Source organism: Perna viridis, chromosome 7 (genome assembly GCF_037379345.1).
Source record: "Perna viridis isolate PV_CMFRI_1.1 ecotype Kerala chromosome 7, ASM3737934v1, whole genome shotgun sequence".
Classification (NCBI taxonomy): domain Eukaryota; kingdom Metazoa; phylum Mollusca; class Bivalvia; order Mytilida; family Mytilidae; genus Perna; species Perna viridis.
Genome location: NC_142451.1, coordinates 25,300,024 through 25,318,970, shown reverse-complemented (window position 1 = coordinate 25,318,970; position 18,947 = coordinate 25,300,024). Strand labels below are relative to the sequence as shown.

Genomic DNA, 18,947 nt, shown 5'->3' with positions numbered 1-18,947 from the left:
TGGGTAGAACAAAAGAATTTTCCTTGATTGGGGATACTCTTTTTATATTTTCGTGACCCGTTATCATGGAAATTTATTTTCTGTTAATCGTGATTGACAAAAATCGTGATGAGACCCCCCCCTATATGACTATATAGAATCTATTTTTTAGTCTAAAAGAGAAATATTTATATGTGGAAATTTAAACACTTTTGTTTTTTTAAGGCAAATTATTTCAAAATGATGTTTATTTTATTTCAATTCCTATTCAAATAATTATTTGATTGAAATTGATTAAGAATTGAAATCATATAGAATTTTTTAGGTCACTAATGGAGGTAGACCTAGGTTAGGGGACACAACTCTTAAAAATCATTGGAACGTTTGTATTCAGCATTTACATCAGTCTTAAGTAAGCATCTTATTAACTTGGATTCATTTTATTCTGCTTCAATGAAAGCTTGAGAGGCTTTGGTGAAATTGTATATGATACAAACATATCACTGATTTCATGAGTTATGTCCCTTACCCTAGGTCTACCTCCTTAAAATTGATATACTGTAGGGTGAACTCCATCATTAGATTTTTGAAACTTGCTAATTTTTAATTGATAAATATTAGTATAAAAGTATTTTATATACCATTTTTTGTACAAGTTATTTTTCATTTGAATCAGTTCTAACTTAGAAAATTAAATCATTTATACACTTGAACAACTTTTATAAAATCAACAACAAACAAAACTGTCAAACAAAACTATCCATTATGTACTCCATTAAAGGCAGATTACAAAGCATCAGGGTGATACTGTTTTTTCTTCATTTTTTTTTAGATATCTTTAAATAATTAAATATTCCATATTAGGTTAATTTTGTTCATTGTGAACATTTATCTTTGTTATATTTTTATTTATTTTTTTTTTTCAGGGACCACTGATTTTCTTCAGGTATCTAAAATAGAGACTTTTGTATCGGGGACTGAAGATGGCATGTGTCCTGGCAGAGACAAGGCTTATCGTCTTACTAATACTGAGATGATTGATATGGAACTGAAGGAGACATTTCCAGGTATGTAAAAAAATCAACTATTACTACTCAGTAAAGTTGTATTTACATACTATTTTTTATATACATATAATGTACCAATGTCCACAATGTACATATGTATGAACATAAAGATCCTATTATCTTTAAGAAGAAGCACAAATTTAAGTGGATTTAATGATTTATTCAATGTAAAATATATGAAATGTAATACATATATTTATTTTTATAGAGGGTCTCCCAGAAACCTTTACTTTGATGGCAACATTCAAGCAGAACAAAGTTGATAAACCTGGTGGCAAGAAGAAGCTAAAAATTCCACTGTTGACCATGTATGGTCAGACTCAGAATGCAGATGTTAATGAGATACTTGGTCTTCACATTGGAGCTAGGACTTTATTTCTATTCAGTGATGAAAATGCCAAAAATTCCAAACCACTGAGGTTTAATTTAGAAACAAATGATGATAAGTAAGTAGATTAGTCAAAAATGGAAATATACTATCTGTCTATAGGTGAAAAGTAGTTGTCAGGGTAAGACGTAAACATTTAACCTAGTCCTACCGGGCAAGTTCATGAAAATTCTACTTGCCCAATTTGAAAATTAGATTGTCCTTGTAAATGAATGATAAAAAATACATAAAATTGGTTGTCCCATGGGCAAGTAAGATTTTTAAACTTCTATTTGTCGGAGTGTCATTTTCATTTGTCAATATGATCACCTTAAACATCATACCCTGGTTGTATAAAATTGTATTTGGAAAAAAATATTATACAGAAAAATAGAGCTCGTGTGACAAACTTTCACTAAAATTCCGCATAAATTTACTCTCCAAATTTTGTAGATCTTCTTTATCTAGAATCTAATTGAACAGCATTGCACAAATTCTGCGTGCAGATTGTTGTTGCTGGTTTTTAAATTGCAGAACTCATTTCAGTGTCCATGTCTAACAGAAATTAATTGGAACTGCACCCTGCCCTCAATGACCAGTGCCCCTCTGTCCCTTCTCAGTGGCTCTGTCCTTCTTCATATTAATTCAAAGTGCTCTGAAGAAATTTTGATAGTGTCTCCAAAGCCATCCATACAGGAAATAAACTTCTTTTTTCCTTTAAGTGCCATATACATACTAGGGGAATTAAAATGATTTAACAAATCTTAGGATATATGGTATGTCTAGCATATTTTCCATTATAGTGGCCTCCACCTGTACCCCTTTAATTTTAGATCCTAGCTAGAACACTGCATTTCTTATGACTAGACGATTGTAACTCAATTTCCAACCTAGATATTGATATTTTTCAGATGGCATCGTATAGCTATGGTCGTTAAAGGCAATGAGGTATCAGCTCATCTAGATTGCAATGACCCAACCACAAAAATTTTAAGTACAAACATTCCATCTTTATATGGTAAAGAGGGTTTGGTTCTTCTCGGCAGGGATTTCAATGACAACAAATATGAAGTAAGTAAAAAACACTAGCTCTATACATTAGTATATTGCTTAACAGCATTATATGTATATATAAGTAGTACTAAACATCATCACCAATTATACTACTAAGGAAACTGTCTACTGCTCAGAATTACTACTTTTAAGCTCACCTTGCCAAAGGTCATGTGAGCTATTGTCATCACTTGGCATCCGTAGTCATAGTCATGAAAAATTTTTCAAAACTCTTCTCCTTCGACACTCCTTGATCCAATTGGAACCAAACTTGGTTTGAATGTTCCTTGGGGTATCTTGCATGTGGGAATTTTTGATCTGTCAAAAACATGTTTGCTGTCACTAATAATACATGTAGAACACAGGGATCAGACAGTTTTTCACATATATTTTTAAAATTAGCCAAATTCTGACACAAAATGTAAAGTGTTCAGCATGATGAAATCTATCTGTGGTTAAATTTTCGCTTTAATCTGTGAAGTCATGCTGGAGTTATTGCCCTTTTTCGACATTTTTTTTGCTATTTTTAATGTTATTTCTTTAAATACTTTTCTATGAAAGAGAAGTCCTACCAAAGTTTTCTTGAGTCGAAATTGTTGAACAACTCCTTTTTAAATTTATTGTCCTTGAAAGGCAAAATTTAACCAGGTGAGATTAAGTGTAAACATGTTTTAGTCACTTGAAGAAATATTGTCAGAGTTGTAAACTCAGCAAAAGACTTACACAGGCAAATGTGCCACACATGAGAATCATATGGTTTGTATCATATGATTATCATATAAATCTAGCACCATATGATAATCATATGTTTCGGTATACATATGATTATCGCATGATTATCATATGTTTTTCACAAACATATGATTGTCATATGTTTTTAAGCCAAAATTACCATATGACTATCATATGAATCAAGCACCATATGATTATCATATGTGGCACATTTGGCTGTATAGGGATGACACATTGTTGAAAACTTTATAAAGTTAGAAAATCTTCTCTTTCACTAAAGTTATTGGTTGTATATTGTGTCTTATATGTTTCAGGGACTCATCCAAGACTTAGCCATTTTACCTGGAGATCAAGGTGTGAAAGTTTGTAGTGAATACTGTCCAGGATGTATGTTTGCACCTGGTAATGGAGTCAAGTCTGAACAACCTCCCATGCCTGTGTTCACAGATGATGGACAAGTTGTTATGATTGGTGGTGGAGATAAAGATGGTGGTCACCCACCTGTACTTGTTGACACCAATGGACAGCCCCTTGTTGATGAGTTAGGACAACCATTACCCATAATCAACCAAGGAGGTGCTGGATTAGGTTCTGGACAAGGAGGTGCAGTTCTTGTTGATGGAGGAAAGCAAGGAGGTGCAGTACTTGTTGATGGAGGAAAGCAAGGAGGTGGTGCCTTTGTTGATGGAGGAAAGCAAGGAGGTGGTGTCTTTGTTGATGGAGGAAAGCAAGGAGGTGCTATGTTTGTTGATGGAGGTAAACAAGGAGGTGCTATGTTAGTTGATGGAGATAAAGATGGTGGAGCTTTGGTTGATGGTGGATTACTTGTAGGAGGAGAGAAGAAGACTGGAGGACAGTTTGTTGTGGGTGAAAGAGTACATGACAAGGAGGGATATCTGGTTGGAAAGGATGGCACATTGGTAAATAGTGTTTCTTGCCTGTTATTAAGACATTGTTGGCAAAATAGGTTTTGGTATTTGAGTGTTATGTCTTAGTTACCAAACTGCTCTGTATTTACCCATTCCCTGTTTTAATACGATAAGTATAATGTCATTCCTGTATGTTTGAATCTTTTTTTTTACTAAAACTATAACATAACCCTGTAATTTGATTATTGTACTCAGCTGTACCATTGTTTATGCATTTTCATTGGGTGACTTCATACAAATTCATAAGAAAAATAGCAATGTTTAGCCTTTTTTAGAGTCAATATTTGTATGATATGATAAAATACAAATGTGTCTTATGTAGTTGTTACCCGGTAAGTGTCAGTCCCTGTAAGAACCAGGCAGTCCGTGAAACATGGTATGAAAAAACTTATCATTTTGATGATGTAGTATTTGCACCATCAGAATCAAGGAAAACAGATAAGATTTTCCATTTCATACTGGACCACTGAGTTACAATTTCATTGAAATGCACTGAAAAAGAACATTTCAAGGGCAGATAACTCTGTCAAAAAACTCATTTTACTAAGATTCTATTGAAAAATTTCTGCACAAAGCCACTAATGCAGAGATCAAATAATGGTCTTTTCAAATAGAGAAAGCGTCTATGAGTGATATTACTTTGTCGGTGGGGATTTGGCATGCATGTTTCTGATTTTTTTTCCATTTTGACTGATTCTTACATACACTTACACTTAATGATTATTTTAGTGACATTTCAATATGAGTATCTAATGAATATCTGGTTTTTTTTTAGTTGGTCGAGTATGATGCTGCTGCTGGTCTATCTTATGCCTACAGATATGTGAGTATATATTTTGATTTTAAACCAATTGGATATTGAATTGATTATTAATTGGCAAAAAAAGTGGGAAAAAATCTCCTGAGAAAACCATCCTAACAGTAAAAGGTTATAATGAAACAATAGTTAAAGGGCAAATTTACTATCACTAGTTTCTGGCTTACTTTTTTGCCGACATTTCAACTTATTTTTTACGATAAGAGGTAGTGTTTTAATCCAATAATACAAAGCACAAGCTATGAACAAGAACATCTTTTGTCAGGAGTTGTGATGGTACAAAAGGCTATTTTTGTATACATATCAGAGTTCGACAATTGCACTCTATATTTTCTACTTATAAATGTCTCTTCAAATATGATTTGCAATTTTAACATGATTTGGCTAAATTTTCTGGTTTTGCTTTGTTTTTATCTACAGTTTTATTGCAACATATGCATTAACAGCAATGAATCTTTGTTTTAAGGAAGGCATACTTGTATATACAATTGTTAAATTGTGCAATTTTCAAATTTATTTGAAACACTTAAGTTTTTAGGACTGATTTTGATATTTATATATGCGAAAAACAACTTTGAGGGAGGTTTATTTCAATAATGGGTTTAATTATTACATTTCGTCAGTAGCCAAATATTAAAACGTTATAAATACACATTATGTCCTGTCTTTTTTCATAGCCTAGTACATTTAATAAATTTATTATTAGGGTCCACCAGGTCCCCCAGGACCAAGAGGACCAGCTGGACCACCGGGACCCAAAGGAGAAAAAGTATGTAGCTCAGTATTAAATCGTTACATATAGCATTGCATAATTTGTCTGGTAAAGTGCATTAGATACATTATATACACTGGTAGTATTTTAAAGTATTCAAATCTACCACTATTAATTTTTTGTATATTTCAAAAATATAAACCATGAAATGAATAATTTACTTACAGATAAAGTAATGCTAAATTATGGTTAGGAAAAGAATGAAAACTTAATAATCAAAATATTTTTCTTTATTTATTCTTGAGAAATTTCATATTTCACATTTATGATATTATAGGGATTTTCTGGTAGAGATGGTGTTCCAGGATCAGGAGGTCTTCCAGGTGCTCCAGGACATGTGTTTGTCATACCTGTAAGTATAACATGAAGGTCAGTCATGTAATTCAAAGGGTTACCTTTAGCTTGATTGTATTAGGAATATTAAGAGATTTACATACACTCTATGTGGCCTTGAGTATGGTGATTATGAGTGGTCAGTTTGCTCTACATTCAAGGTCAACTCTACTTTTGTAATGAATATGGGTTAAGTTATCAGATAAAATTATAAGATGACCATCGGTTTGAGGTCAAGGTGCTCCAACTGATATCTGCCTTACTTATCAGTTTATTGATGCATTTGCTAGCTTTTCTTGAAGTAATGATAAGGCTTTAAACTGTTATCTAAGCACTTCTCTTAAGATAAGATAAAAAAGCTACAAATATTTTTTGTATACCTTAAGTTACATGTATATTTTGACTTACAAATTTGTATGTGAAGTAAATTGATTGATTATCATTTAATGTACTTTCTTCTTCTGATGTATTCTGTGAAGTAATGTAAACTCAGTGATACATTCAGGGGGGCAGACAGAATGTTTGCCCCCCCCCACCAAAAAAAAAATATGGGAGAAAATATATAATTTTTGTATGAAACCTATATCTGAAACCATGCCCTCTTTGTTTGATAAGACTAGGTCAATTCTAGCCCATATTAGTTTTGTTATAATCTGAAACAGGTAACAATCACATATTTTTTTCAATGAACTTGAAGTCTATAGTGGTTTCTGATGATGGTGTATACCAAGTATTCCAATTTATCTTCTCAATATTAAAATCACCCATGATTAACACATAGCTATAGATAACTCCTATTATCTCATATAAAAGTTTTAATGAGTTTTCATTATTTTCATCAGTCCCACCACAATTCTATATTCACAACAGATTAATAGGTCATCACCTCCAGGTAATTTTGTACTCATCCCTTCAGACTCGCTAAATTCGGTATTGAAGTCAATTGGGTTAGCCTTGTGTCTTCCTGTGTTATGTTGTAGATTGCAACCAAACATCTCCTAGCCTTCAGTTGCAACCTCAGCATTGTTTAAATTGTATCTAAAACTTTTTGGCTCCAACTCAGTGATTCCAACTTTAGTAGGCTTAAAGTACCTGACTAAAAGCCAAAGTTCATTAATCTTGTTCGTTAAGCATTTGTATGTTTATATTTTCCAATTTGTGCAAGGAACGTTTAAAATTTAACTTGTTTGTGGTTAAAATCATATATATGAGCCTCATTCTGTTTTACTAAGTTGTTGGTGACTTTCTTTATGTGGCAGCTCCATGGAGGGCCTCTTACCCTGTACACAAATTTCCCTGGGGATTCATCCTCTCTTTTCTTAGCTTTTTTTGTTTCTCCTTTTACATCCAATTTAATCTGAAATCTTGGATCTGCCCCTGGAATACATTTATTTACTTTGTTTACAGTTGAACTGGGACCAGAAGAGAGCTCCACAAGCTGAGGCCTTCAGACAAATGTTATCACAACACATGGTAAATATTGTCACCAATTTTCTGTAGGTGATTCATAAGTTACAATAATGTCAACAACAAACTAATTTCGATAAAGAAAATTACATTTTACAATATGTTTTGTATTGTATCTAGAAATACTATTAATAATAAATGCTTAGATCTATAAAAAACAACAGTTTGTATTGTACTTTAAAGTTCAAGGAAAAACTTAAAATTTAACCTTGTGTGAAAATGAAGTAAATGTAACAATTTTAGCGATTGCTAATTTTCGCGGATTCTGTCAAGTGAACATATTTGCAGGTATCAATTTTCGTGGTTGCAAAAAAATATTTGGCATTATGTAGTGTTAAAAATCTAACAGTTTTGCAGGTACTATTTTTTGCGATTTTCTATCCACCGCAAATATAACGAAATTGGTATATTTAAAGTAATCGTTCTATAGTTGATTTTGACCATTCTCCAATATAATGCTTTATTAGAAGTTGCTACATGTAATTAACATTATATATTTTCAGATGTCAATGCATGGCCCACCAGGACCTCAAGGAATGACAGGAAACTCAGGACCAGCTGTACGTTCATAAACTTTACTTTGAAAAACTTTCTATTTTCAAACTACATCATTCTTTTTGACAACATTTTTTTCCCTTGAATATTAATTTATTGATTTTATCAAATCATCTCTGATTTGAATTAATTTTTTTTATTGTTAAGGAAGTTGATTTTCATGTTTCAAATGAATAAATAAGACTTGAAAAAAATATAAACATGACAAAAAATTTCATTCTTACAGTACTGGGTTCCATTAGATAAAAAATCTCAAATCTTCAATTATACCTTTTCCGATTGGCTGAAAATTTAAAATGTGGAATGAAAACTCATTTAATGATATTTTTTTCAAACTGGACCCAGTTCTTCTGATGTGCTAACAATTAGTAAAACAATTATTTGTTTTTGTTAAGTCTAAATGAAATAGATATGAGAATATTTATATTAATGTTTTAATAATTGAACAACTAGATATATGACCTCATTCTTTGTCTGAATTTAAGTGTTGCATAAATATTTTAGAATATCATCTTTGTTTGTAGGGTCCACCTGGTGAATTGGGATTAAAGGGAGATGTAGGACATCCTGGTGAACAGGTAAATATTTATGGACATTTTGTGAAAGATGTAACCTGTAAGAGTAAAAAGTTGAATATATGGATATATTTTAAAAATGTCTTGTCATTATTTTCCCTTCTTAACACATCTTCTTTGTTCATGTCACTTCTTGACACTTCTTGTCGCTAATTAGTTAGACCGGTATGGCTTAGTAGCCAAAGCTAGAAAGTCCTACTCTTATTGCTGACTAGAAATGAAAAAAAGTATCTGAATTTAAATAATTATTGAAGACCAAAAAATAAACGCTTTTTAGTGAAGAAGATACGAAGAATAACGAACTTTGTATTGAAAGCTCTGAAAAACACAACTTCGTATCTGACTGAAATCAGGCTCTCAGTGCTTCCAAGTTGTAACTTAATTTTGCATTAAATACCATTATAAAGACTTCTGCTTCTTTTAGTCATATTATACAGTTTTTTGTCCCCTATGATGCATCGCAAGGGTACATGGGAATGCCAGGCGGCTGTCCATCCGTCGGTCCATGTTTTCCACACTTTTTTTGTAATGCTATTACCAATTGATTTTATCTTTTGTATGTAGTCTTACTATGAGAAGTTACAGATTAAGTTCGACTTTGGTTACAGTTGAATGATTTTTATGGAAATTATTACCCTTCGACTTAGAAAATTTCAGTGAATTTAAAGTTTTCTGCATTTTTTTTTCGCAGGGGACATTGGAACACTGTTCTTTCATTTTGTGATTTTTTTTATTTGAGATGTGTTTTACATTTTTATCTATGTATAAGGAGCAGAAAATAATGCCTTGGTTTCATAAAAAATCTCAAATTGAGAATTTCCTCAAGTCTTGTGTTTTCCTCAGATCTTCAGTTTCAAGTAATATGATTGGTCGAAATTTGAGTTGAGGAAGGATTTGAGGAAAATTTGTAATGTTTTATGAAACCAGACTCTGATATCATTTTTTCATTTTTAGCTCACCTTTCCAAAGGCCAAGTGAGCTTATGCCATCACATGGCGTCCGTCGTTTTCGTCTTCGTCATCATCTTGGACAAATTTTAAAAAATCTTTTCCTCTGAAACTACTCGACTGATGCGTTTTAAACTTGGCATGATTGTTCCTTAGGGTGTTTTACACAAAATGACCATTAGGATTTTTATGTATGAAAAAACATGGCTGCTGCTACTAAAAATAGAACATAGGGGTCAGATTGCAGTTATTTGCATATAACTCCAAAACTGTTGCCTTTAGCAAATTTTTGTCAGGGTAAAATTGTTCAGCATCATGAGATGGACCTATGCCAAAATTTAAAAAACGATAGGTCAACTGATGTAGGAGTTACGGCCCCTGAAACAGTTTTTTTTGCATTTTTTGCATGCGCAACCTTGAAGGTCTTCTCAAAATCCATTGCACAGAATTCAATGAAAGTTGGCATTTATGTTTCTTAGGGTATATCCCACACAAAATGACTGTTTGGATTGTTGATTCATGAAAAAACATTGCTGCTGTTACCAAAAATAGAACATAGGGGTCAGATGGCAGTTTTTTGCAAATAACTCAAAAACCATTGCCTTTACCAAATTTCTGGCATCGGGTAAAATTGTTAAGCATCATGGGAAGGACCTATGCCGAAATTTTCAAAACCATTCATTGACTAATATAGGAGTTACGACCCCTGAAACAGTTTTTTGTTGTTTTTGTTTTTTCACTTGTACAACTTTGAAAATCTTCTTCTCTGAAACCATTTAAGATCATTGAATGAAAATAAGCATATTAGTTCTTTAGTGTATTGCTCAAAATGACTGTTGTGATTTTTAATCCATGAATAGATATGGCTGCCTATACTAAAAATGGAACTTAGGGGTCATAAGACAGGTTTTTGAAAAAAACTCAAAAATTGTTGCCTTTAGCAAAATTCTGGTTCAGGTTATGAAAATGCTATGAAAAGCATTTCCTGCATTTGACAATTTAGTTGATTTTAACTTAGCCTGTCTCATTCCTCAAGTTTTTCAAATAAGAAAATGGTTAACCAGGTGAGTGATTCAGGCTCTTTTGAGCCTCTAGTTATGTGTCAGTGTAAGTCTGCAGTACTCAGATGAACATATTGCTCATTCCTCATTAAGTTAATGATACCGGTTGTTTTATTACAGGGACCTCAAGGAGCCCGTGGTTCCCCAGGACCACAGGGTAACCCAGGAAAGAGGGTAAGTATAAATGTATGAGTACATGTTACATGTTACAATTTGAGGTAGATAGATCTGATATTACAAAGTTATAAACAAAGTCAAACTTTAGGAGTAAATATGCAGTAACAGAGAACAAAAAAAAAATTGAAATTTTTTGGCTAGAATAATATTTTAACAATACCAAAAGGTTTTCAACGGTAAAAAGAAAGATGGCTTTAAATTTTAGCTAATACACAGAAATGAAAAAAAGAGAATTTAATATGATATTCTGTTTCTCAATAGCAAGTTATTATGTTTTTAGCTTTTTTTTATTCCATGCGACCTTTCAAAGTTTGGCAATAATCATTGCTTTAACTTTTTTTTTGAAGATTTGAAATACAAGTGAGTAAATGCTCCTTAGATCCTGTGTTATCAATTTAACTATAATTTTTCATTTTATGTGTAGGGTCGTATTGGACGAGATGGAGAGAGAGGACAAATGGGTCCACCAGGAGATAAGGTATGATGCTTATATTTAGATGTAGGCTTTATCATTGCTTATCTGTCTTAAACAAAATATATGCCCACTAAAACTTTTAGCTGGTATTAAAATGAGTTGTCAGTATCTCAAATAAAATGTCAGTTTGTACATTTTCAATCTTCTTCCAGTCAGTATTCATTTTAAAGTAGATCTTAAGTGAACATTGTTTTTAAGGTTTTTTTCTTGATAAACTTTCTCTTAAAATGTGACCTTGAGCTGACCTTTTTCATTCTGGTGGGGTTGTTTTCTATAACATATTCACCATATCCATTCTCGTTATATTACATATTGAAGTAAGAAAAAGTGAAAAAAAAATATTGGAAAATATTTAATAAATTTATGCCATAGAGAGATATCTAAGAATGTTTGACTTAAATTAATGTGTACAGCAGATAATTACCATTTCCCCCTTGAAATTGATGTTTCTTAATCTGGAAAAGGGGAATACAAAATAGTATGGTACCTTATAGCAGTCTAATTGTGGTTTTATTTGTAGGGAGATTTAGGATACACTGGAATGCCAGGTCTGAATGGAGTTAAAGGTGATAGAGTAAGTATTGTTTGCAGTGATTATACAACAGTATAACTTCCTATGTAGTTTCCTGCAAATAATGCTGCATTCAGATAGGTGTAGCATTCACATGTCAACAAATTAGTGCATTCTGAAAACTTGTTTTTATCCTTTGAACCTATGTGAACATTTTGTTAGAACACAATGGTTATCTGAAATGTTTATTAGTAAAACGTTTTATCCAAAACATATCAGACGACGCATTACATGTGAACACAGCACTAGTTTTAGCTAAGAAAAAATCGGCATAATGCAGAAGATAAACTTTCAAATTATGATTTCCAACTTGACTGTTACAACTTACATTTCATTGTACTCAAAATTATAATCTTTACATTGCTATCTAAATTTTATTCATTCTGTGACTAAGACCAATATCATACTTTATAGGGTTTGCTTGGACCATCAGGAGTAGCTGGACCAGTCGGACCAGAAGGACCACAGGTAAGTCAACTAAAAGTGATGTCATCAGATAATATGTACATATGCCTTTACTTTTACAGATTTTTCGTAGTACACTGTATATACAAACTTTGACCACAAATTATGCTCTATGGATTGTAAATTTCTCCATAGTATTTATGTCAAAATCAGACAAGGTTTAGAATTTGCTGCTCCTATTTCCATGAAATATGACCAAAAAAATGGGTTGTCTTGAAGAAGCATAAACAGGTCTGTCTATATGCTAATGAAATTTCCAGTAAAAAAGAAATAAAGATATTAACATGCTTTCAGCTACCTACATTTCTCAAGGTATGCGTTTTCTCCTCTGTTAAATAATTTGTTAATGGGTTATTGTTAACTTATAGTTTGATAATGGGAAAAAAATGTGTTGAGTATACATGTATCTGAAATTAAAGGGAATTATAGGGATTGGTCTTAGGTTGAGTGTAAATTATAAGGAATGATCTTAGATAAAGTGTAAATCATGGGGATTGATCTTAGGTTTAGTGTAAACTATATGGATTGGTCTTAGGTTTAGTGTAAATTATATGGATTGGTCTTAGGTTTTGTGTAAATTCTTACAACTCAACTGATAGGGACACATTTTTACTGGTACAATTTTCTTGCACTTTTATACCCTTGTAAAACAATAAAAACTTAATATTGTTAAAAAAAAACATAGTAGAAATTTATCTAGAGTACAGACAACTAAATTTTTTATTTGACTACATGCTATTAACATATAAATTGTTTGTAATTACAGGGAGATTCAGGTGAACAAGGACCAATGGGACCACCTGGAGAAATGGTAAATGTCTCCTTTCAAGCACTGAAATAAAACTATGAAGCTGAGGTAGTCGTGGAAAGATCATTTAAATCATATATCTTATTTTGGTCTTAAGTAAATCTTCATTCTGTTGAAAATTTGATTGTTCTATGGAAACAAAAAAAAAATATTGTCACTATGATTTTAAAGTAAGAAGTTATGATTTCCCCATCTGCTGACTGTTGTTGCCTTATTGTGTTTAATCAATTAGTCATCTTTTTTTTCCTTACAAAAATAGGGACCAAGAGGCTTTATGGGACCAAGAGGAAGAGGTGGACCAATGGGACCTCCAGTGAGTGTACTATACAATTTGTTCATTTTACTCACACGATACAGACTTTTGAAATTTCTTGAAAGGTTAACAAAAGTGAAATGTTTATTTGTAATGTTGTTTACAAGAATTATGTGAGGTCCACAAGGGAATATTAGTCAATATCTTAACTGGCAATTAAACCTTTACATATGGACGACTTTGCAAGCATAAAGTGACCATGATTCATCTCATCAAATTAAAGATAGTTATATGAATATAAAGTATTCTAATTTTCTCATCTGCTGTGACATTTTGAATAATATGTAGATAGGTACACTATCCAATTCATACTTAGCTTGAAAGTAAAGAAAATCTTGTTTGGTGACATCAGACATGAAATACATGAAAGTCATAATAAATAGCCAAATACTGTGGGTTCATTATTATTCATGGCCATTGTGGTACCACAAAACTAAGAATTCAACTAACAATTATCTCTGTGGATGGAAAACAATTAGGACAGGAAGAAGTTGGATAAATGTCGGCATCATGTTGGAGAAGAAGTCATATTATACAGTCCATATCCTATCACCCCTCAATTGTTTAATTAAACGACAATCAGTTGTTTATTAGCGCTTTGCCTTTTGGTTACCACAGTTTGTGTAATGTCAGTGTAAACATAAATATATTGTTATTCTCGACTATTTCTATCCCTTCACTGCTAATGGATGTTGTAAAAGTGTCATGGTAACTTCTGATTGTCATTTTTATTCATAAAAAATAAGACTTAACAAAATGGTGCCTGAGTATTCCATTCAAAAGGGATCTGACTTACCAGAACTTTAAATTTACTTTTAAAGAGGGAAATATAAAAGGGAATCATAATTTCCAGATGTGTCATATACATGTATGTAACTTCCATTTTGTTATTAAAATTACTTCATTCTCAACTGCCAGTGTTGTTAAACAGGAAACTGCAAAAAAAAACTAAATGCTAACCAAAATGTTTGGTTATAATATCCAGCAAAAAAAGTTTGCCTTAGGTAATCATTTTACATGAAAATAGTTGATTTAAAAGCAAAATGTTGACCCATAAACCACAAATTCAAGTACCCAATGAAATGTCTTTCTTCTGCAACCCATGAAAATTGATACCCACGAAATTAAATGAAACCATAGTATAAAAATTATACGGATAATAATGTGAAAAAATGTTTTTTATGATCATTAAAGGGTATTCCGGGAGCAGAGGGACCACCAGGACCTAAAGGAAATGAGGTAAGATATTAAGGGAAATAACTCTTATCAGTGTACATGTACAGTTTTTAAATTTATATCTTTTATATAGTCATACAGGAATGTATATAGAGGTCATTTTAATCAAAACTTTCACTTATTTTCTCCAATTTATTTTAAAAAGGAGATTATTAATTTGATAATTTAATTTCAGATGTAACATGCTTTCTGATTGGATAACAAATTTTGTCCATCATCTCATAGATCAAATTTTGTAATGTGACTGTGACATTATCAACCTTTTTTTCAATGATTTACTAATTGAATTTTGATACTAAATTTAAGTTTTAAGGAATGACTGTTATATTTTTTTTTTTAAAAAACCCATGTCCATGGTGCACACTTATAAATAACCTATTAAGCAATTAATTAGTGTGCTCCAAGTAATTTAGGTTATTACTTGATAGACTAATAAAATATAACAGTCATTCCTTAAATAACAGGGATGATTTCCTTCCGTTTTTAGCGATTTTCATTTCTGGATTTTACCATTACGATTCTTTTTTTACTGTATATTTACTTCCGATTTTGCCAGTTTTGTTTGTAGACCTCATAAAATCATCCCTGAAATAGAAAGTACAATTGTTGTACACAACATTAATACCAAATAAAATTAACAACATCTGTATGTTTTTCTTTTAGGGTGTTGTTGGAGCCCCAGGTGCCCCTGGCAATGCAGGTGCCCCAGGACTAATTGTAAGTTGTGTGCAGTTTGTGTCTTAATTTATATTTCTTTGTTGCTTTAAAAGGATTCTGTCATTTAGGGCTATTTCAGTGTCAATATCATAAATTGTTTTCAGAAATGATGATTTAAAACTTTATTTACTTTGAAGGATTTCAGAATATTTTTTTTCAATGGAGCAAAACACTCTATTTTGATAAAATCAGTCTATTTGTGTAACACATTCAGGTGAGGAAAAAGTATATCATTTTGTGGATTACTTGTTATTAGGCAAATTTGAAACTATCTTCACGCAGAAGTACAAATCCAAATTACAGTCACATTTAAAGCAACTTATGGGTAAAAAATCTTTTTGTAAGTTTTACGTACTGAGTAGAGAGTTACCGTATAAATTATGGTAAAGAAAGAACATTTTAAAAGCATTTTCAGACGTTTCATGGAATATAACCATTTTGAATTACCATATCAAAATATTTGCAAAATCATTTTGGATTATCAAATTATTCTACTATTTTGAAACTCAAGTGCAGGGGTTGTGTGTTGGAATCCTGACCAAGTCGAATCAAGAATTGGTAGTCACAGGTTCTCTGCCACGCAAGTGGTATTAAGAAGATTGCATGAAGACTAATTGGCTTAGAATCAGAATAAAGTGTCTGAGTGGGATGGTATGCCTACCTTAAAGCTCACTGTAAGGACTAGTACAAAGCAGGGTCTGCTCAATTTGTCTTTATCCTGAAATGCATAAAATAGTTGTCATGGGATGTTAAACGATAATCAGTCAATCAATATTTTATGTACAGTAAGTATTTTCTGTTTAATCCGAGTATTTATTTAGGAAAATCTGATATTGTTGTTAAATTCTTTTGTTTTTGTTATAGGGTCCACCTGGACCACCTGGACCATTAGGACCCCCAGGACAATCTGGACCAATAGGAAAGCCTGGACTACCTGGTTTACCTGGACCAATTGGACCAACTGTAAGTTAAAGATCATCCAAGTTTTTGAACCACAATAATTTACTTCATATGTTGTTTTTTCTTCAATTAAAAAGCAATTACTGGTATTATATATGTAGGTATGGAATTAAGGCAGTACATGAACTGGTATTTATGGTTTTCATTAATTTTTTGAAAAACTCAAAATTAGAAAAAACCATAATGACATTTCAGTCTTCTTCAGCCTTTGCTATTGACAACATTTTAAACATTGAATAATCACAGATTATTAGAGGAGAAAATTCTAAAGTATGTCTCGTGAATCTTTGTTTGCTTTAAGAGGAACAGCCATAGTATTGCTAACTTACAGTAAAAAAATTCATGATTAACAAGTGTTTAGTACAGTGCATCTCATTTCCCTGTCATTAGCAGTTCAGCCATTGTTTCACTACATTTGCTTATTACCTTTTTTTTGGTGTGACTTGTGTTGCATTGATTAGTGTGATGGCTATACACCTGGTGCTGTAAGCGAAGTAGTTCTTATCAAAAGCACAAAAAATAAATATTCAACATAACCATATTACATGAAATTAATATTAAGTAGCTGTCTTTGTAAGAATCATGCAAAATCTGAAAAATGTGATACACCCCACAAAAGGCTACATATTTTTATTTTAATGTTTAATGTTTAATGGGTCTATACTATAAAATGTGTAATTATTCATTCAAATCTGTCTGCTCTTAGGAGATAATTAACATTGAAAATCTAATGGATTCTATTGTATTTGAGTGTCATTTACAGAGTTATCTCCCTTAATTTTGAAATATCCAGTGCATTCTATATAATTTTTATCTCCTAAGAACATTGGTTACATGAAAAATTGAATGTTTATTTCTGTTTACAATGGCAATTCAAACACAATATCAAAAATAAAAATATGTAGGCTTTAATCCATGAATCACATTTTGCATGATTCTTAGCTGGAGTGCTACTTAAATCATTTGAACTTGCATACATGTGAACCTACCATCAGGTTGGTCATTTCTACCAGAATGAGAACCTTTCTACAGTTCTACCATGGGAACGGAAAATCTACTGCTTTCTGAACATTACAGTGATTGTCAAAATTTCTAGAAAACTCAGTATTCGAACCTCCAAGTTGAATTTAGAAATTTGGTACATTACATGATCATGCCAGAGGACATTTGTTGAGTCTTCCTGAGAACATGAAGAAATAGAGTCCATGAAGGTAGCAGATTTGATTAAGAAATCTTTTGATATTAAAAAGAGGAAAAAGAGAGATATTCTAATTCTAGAAAATTCAATTTGGTTTTCAAGGAAACAAATTTTATGAGGTTGTCCATAACTTCACACATAATTTACTTGTTATGCCACATAATAAAACACAGATAAAAAACCTCCAGTTTTCAAACCAAAACTCCAAATCTCCAGTTTTTAAGCAACCACTTTATCACATATATGAAAAAGATTAATTATTATAAGATAACACAGTGAAGTAATCTGTATTACAGGGATTAATAGGAAGAAATGGAGACCCAGGAATCAAAGGAGACCAGGTATGTTAATATTTTTTTATTAACTGTGTTTCATACCAAGCAGGATATTATTAATTGAATTTGTTCTTTTTCAGCTGAAAAAAAAATAATTGAAAGTGTTTTATTGTTGTTGGCTTACCATTATTGTATCATAAGCAATTGATTTTTAACTCTTTATAATATATGTTTTTGTATAGGCAGAAATAAGTTACATTCCTTTCCAAATACATAGTATATATAATATATTGTTTAAAGTTTGAATTTTTAGTTTTAACTTACATAGTCACTCCAATCAAAGACTTAAAAAAAAACAATTATCTCAGACATTAGTTGTTCCTCAAGTTCTTGGCACAAGGGTGAGTAAAATCTTTGGCACATAATTTTGATGTTATCCTCCCCATGATGATGAAACTTTATGCTATGTGTTTCTTGATTCTATTTATAAAACATTTCACTCCAATTCCAGTCCTCAGTGTCAGGCTTATAAAAATTGTCCAAGAATGAAAATATTAACAATGCATGTATTGTATAATGGTCAATTTTATAATTGTGGTTTGAGTCAGTTTGAAGCTATTTCTTACATTTCTATAAAATGTATTAAATTACATGGATATTCCTTTGACACTTTTAGGGTTCCCAAGGAATGAGAGGAGTTATTGGTTATCCAGGACCTAGAGGACCTAAGGTAATTAGATTTCTCTCTTTAAGTAACAGTCTCTATAAACATCAGACAGGAGGTGATTCATATTTGTCAAAAACCTTTAAAATTTGCTTATATATCTAATTAAGGCAGTTACTGACCACAGATTCAGTTGTTTAATATACTTAGTAGAAATTGACACTTTGGAAGAGTTATGGTTCTTGATTTGGTTGATTTTAGTGGGAGATAAATGCATTCTTCTCACAAAAAGACAGATCAGTATGCAGAAAGGACTATACATGTTGTAAACTAAAAAATGGTGTATGTAGATAACTCTTTGGAAGAGTTATGGTTCTTGATTTGGTTGATTTTTAGTGGGAGATAAATGCATGCTTCTCACAAAAAGACCGATC

The 18,947-nt window shown here is 31.8% G+C and overlaps 1 protein-coding gene across 1 annotated transcript in view; it reads left to right on the top strand.

Annotated features, from left to right (window-relative positions):
• LOC148611966 (uncharacterized) overlaps window positions 1-18,947 on the top strand; it is a 68,748-nt gene that overhangs the window by 8,270 nt on the left and 41,531 nt on the right. The window contains exons 2-22 of the mRNA XM_088593019.1: window positions 906-1,046; window positions 1,255-1,492; window positions 2,325-2,484; window positions 3,513-4,118; window positions 4,903-4,950; window positions 5,651-5,713; window positions 5,994-6,068; window positions 7,457-7,522; window positions 8,020-8,076; window positions 8,596-8,649; window positions 10,775-10,828; window positions 11,256-11,309; window positions 11,827-11,880; window positions 12,292-12,345; window positions 13,109-13,153; window positions 13,410-13,463; window positions 14,658-14,702; window positions 15,363-15,416; window positions 16,281-16,379; window positions 17,871-17,915; window positions 18,526-18,579. Of these exons, the coding sequence (XP_088449145.1) occupies window positions 906-1,046; window positions 1,255-1,492; window positions 2,325-2,484; window positions 3,513-4,118; window positions 4,903-4,950; window positions 5,651-5,713; window positions 5,994-6,068; window positions 7,457-7,522; window positions 8,020-8,076; window positions 8,596-8,649; window positions 10,775-10,828; window positions 11,256-11,309; window positions 11,827-11,880; window positions 12,292-12,345; window positions 13,109-13,153; window positions 13,410-13,463; window positions 14,658-14,702; window positions 15,363-15,416; window positions 16,281-16,379; window positions 17,871-17,915; window positions 18,526-18,579 (2,120 nt within the window). The remainder of the gene's footprint in view (window positions 1-905; window positions 1,047-1,254; window positions 1,493-2,324; window positions 2,485-3,512; window positions 4,119-4,902; window positions 4,951-5,650; window positions 5,714-5,993; window positions 6,069-7,456; window positions 7,523-8,019; window positions 8,077-8,595; window positions 8,650-10,774; window positions 10,829-11,255; window positions 11,310-11,826; window positions 11,881-12,291; window positions 12,346-13,108; window positions 13,154-13,409; window positions 13,464-14,657; window positions 14,703-15,362; window positions 15,417-16,280; window positions 16,380-17,870; window positions 17,916-18,525; window positions 18,580-18,947) is intronic.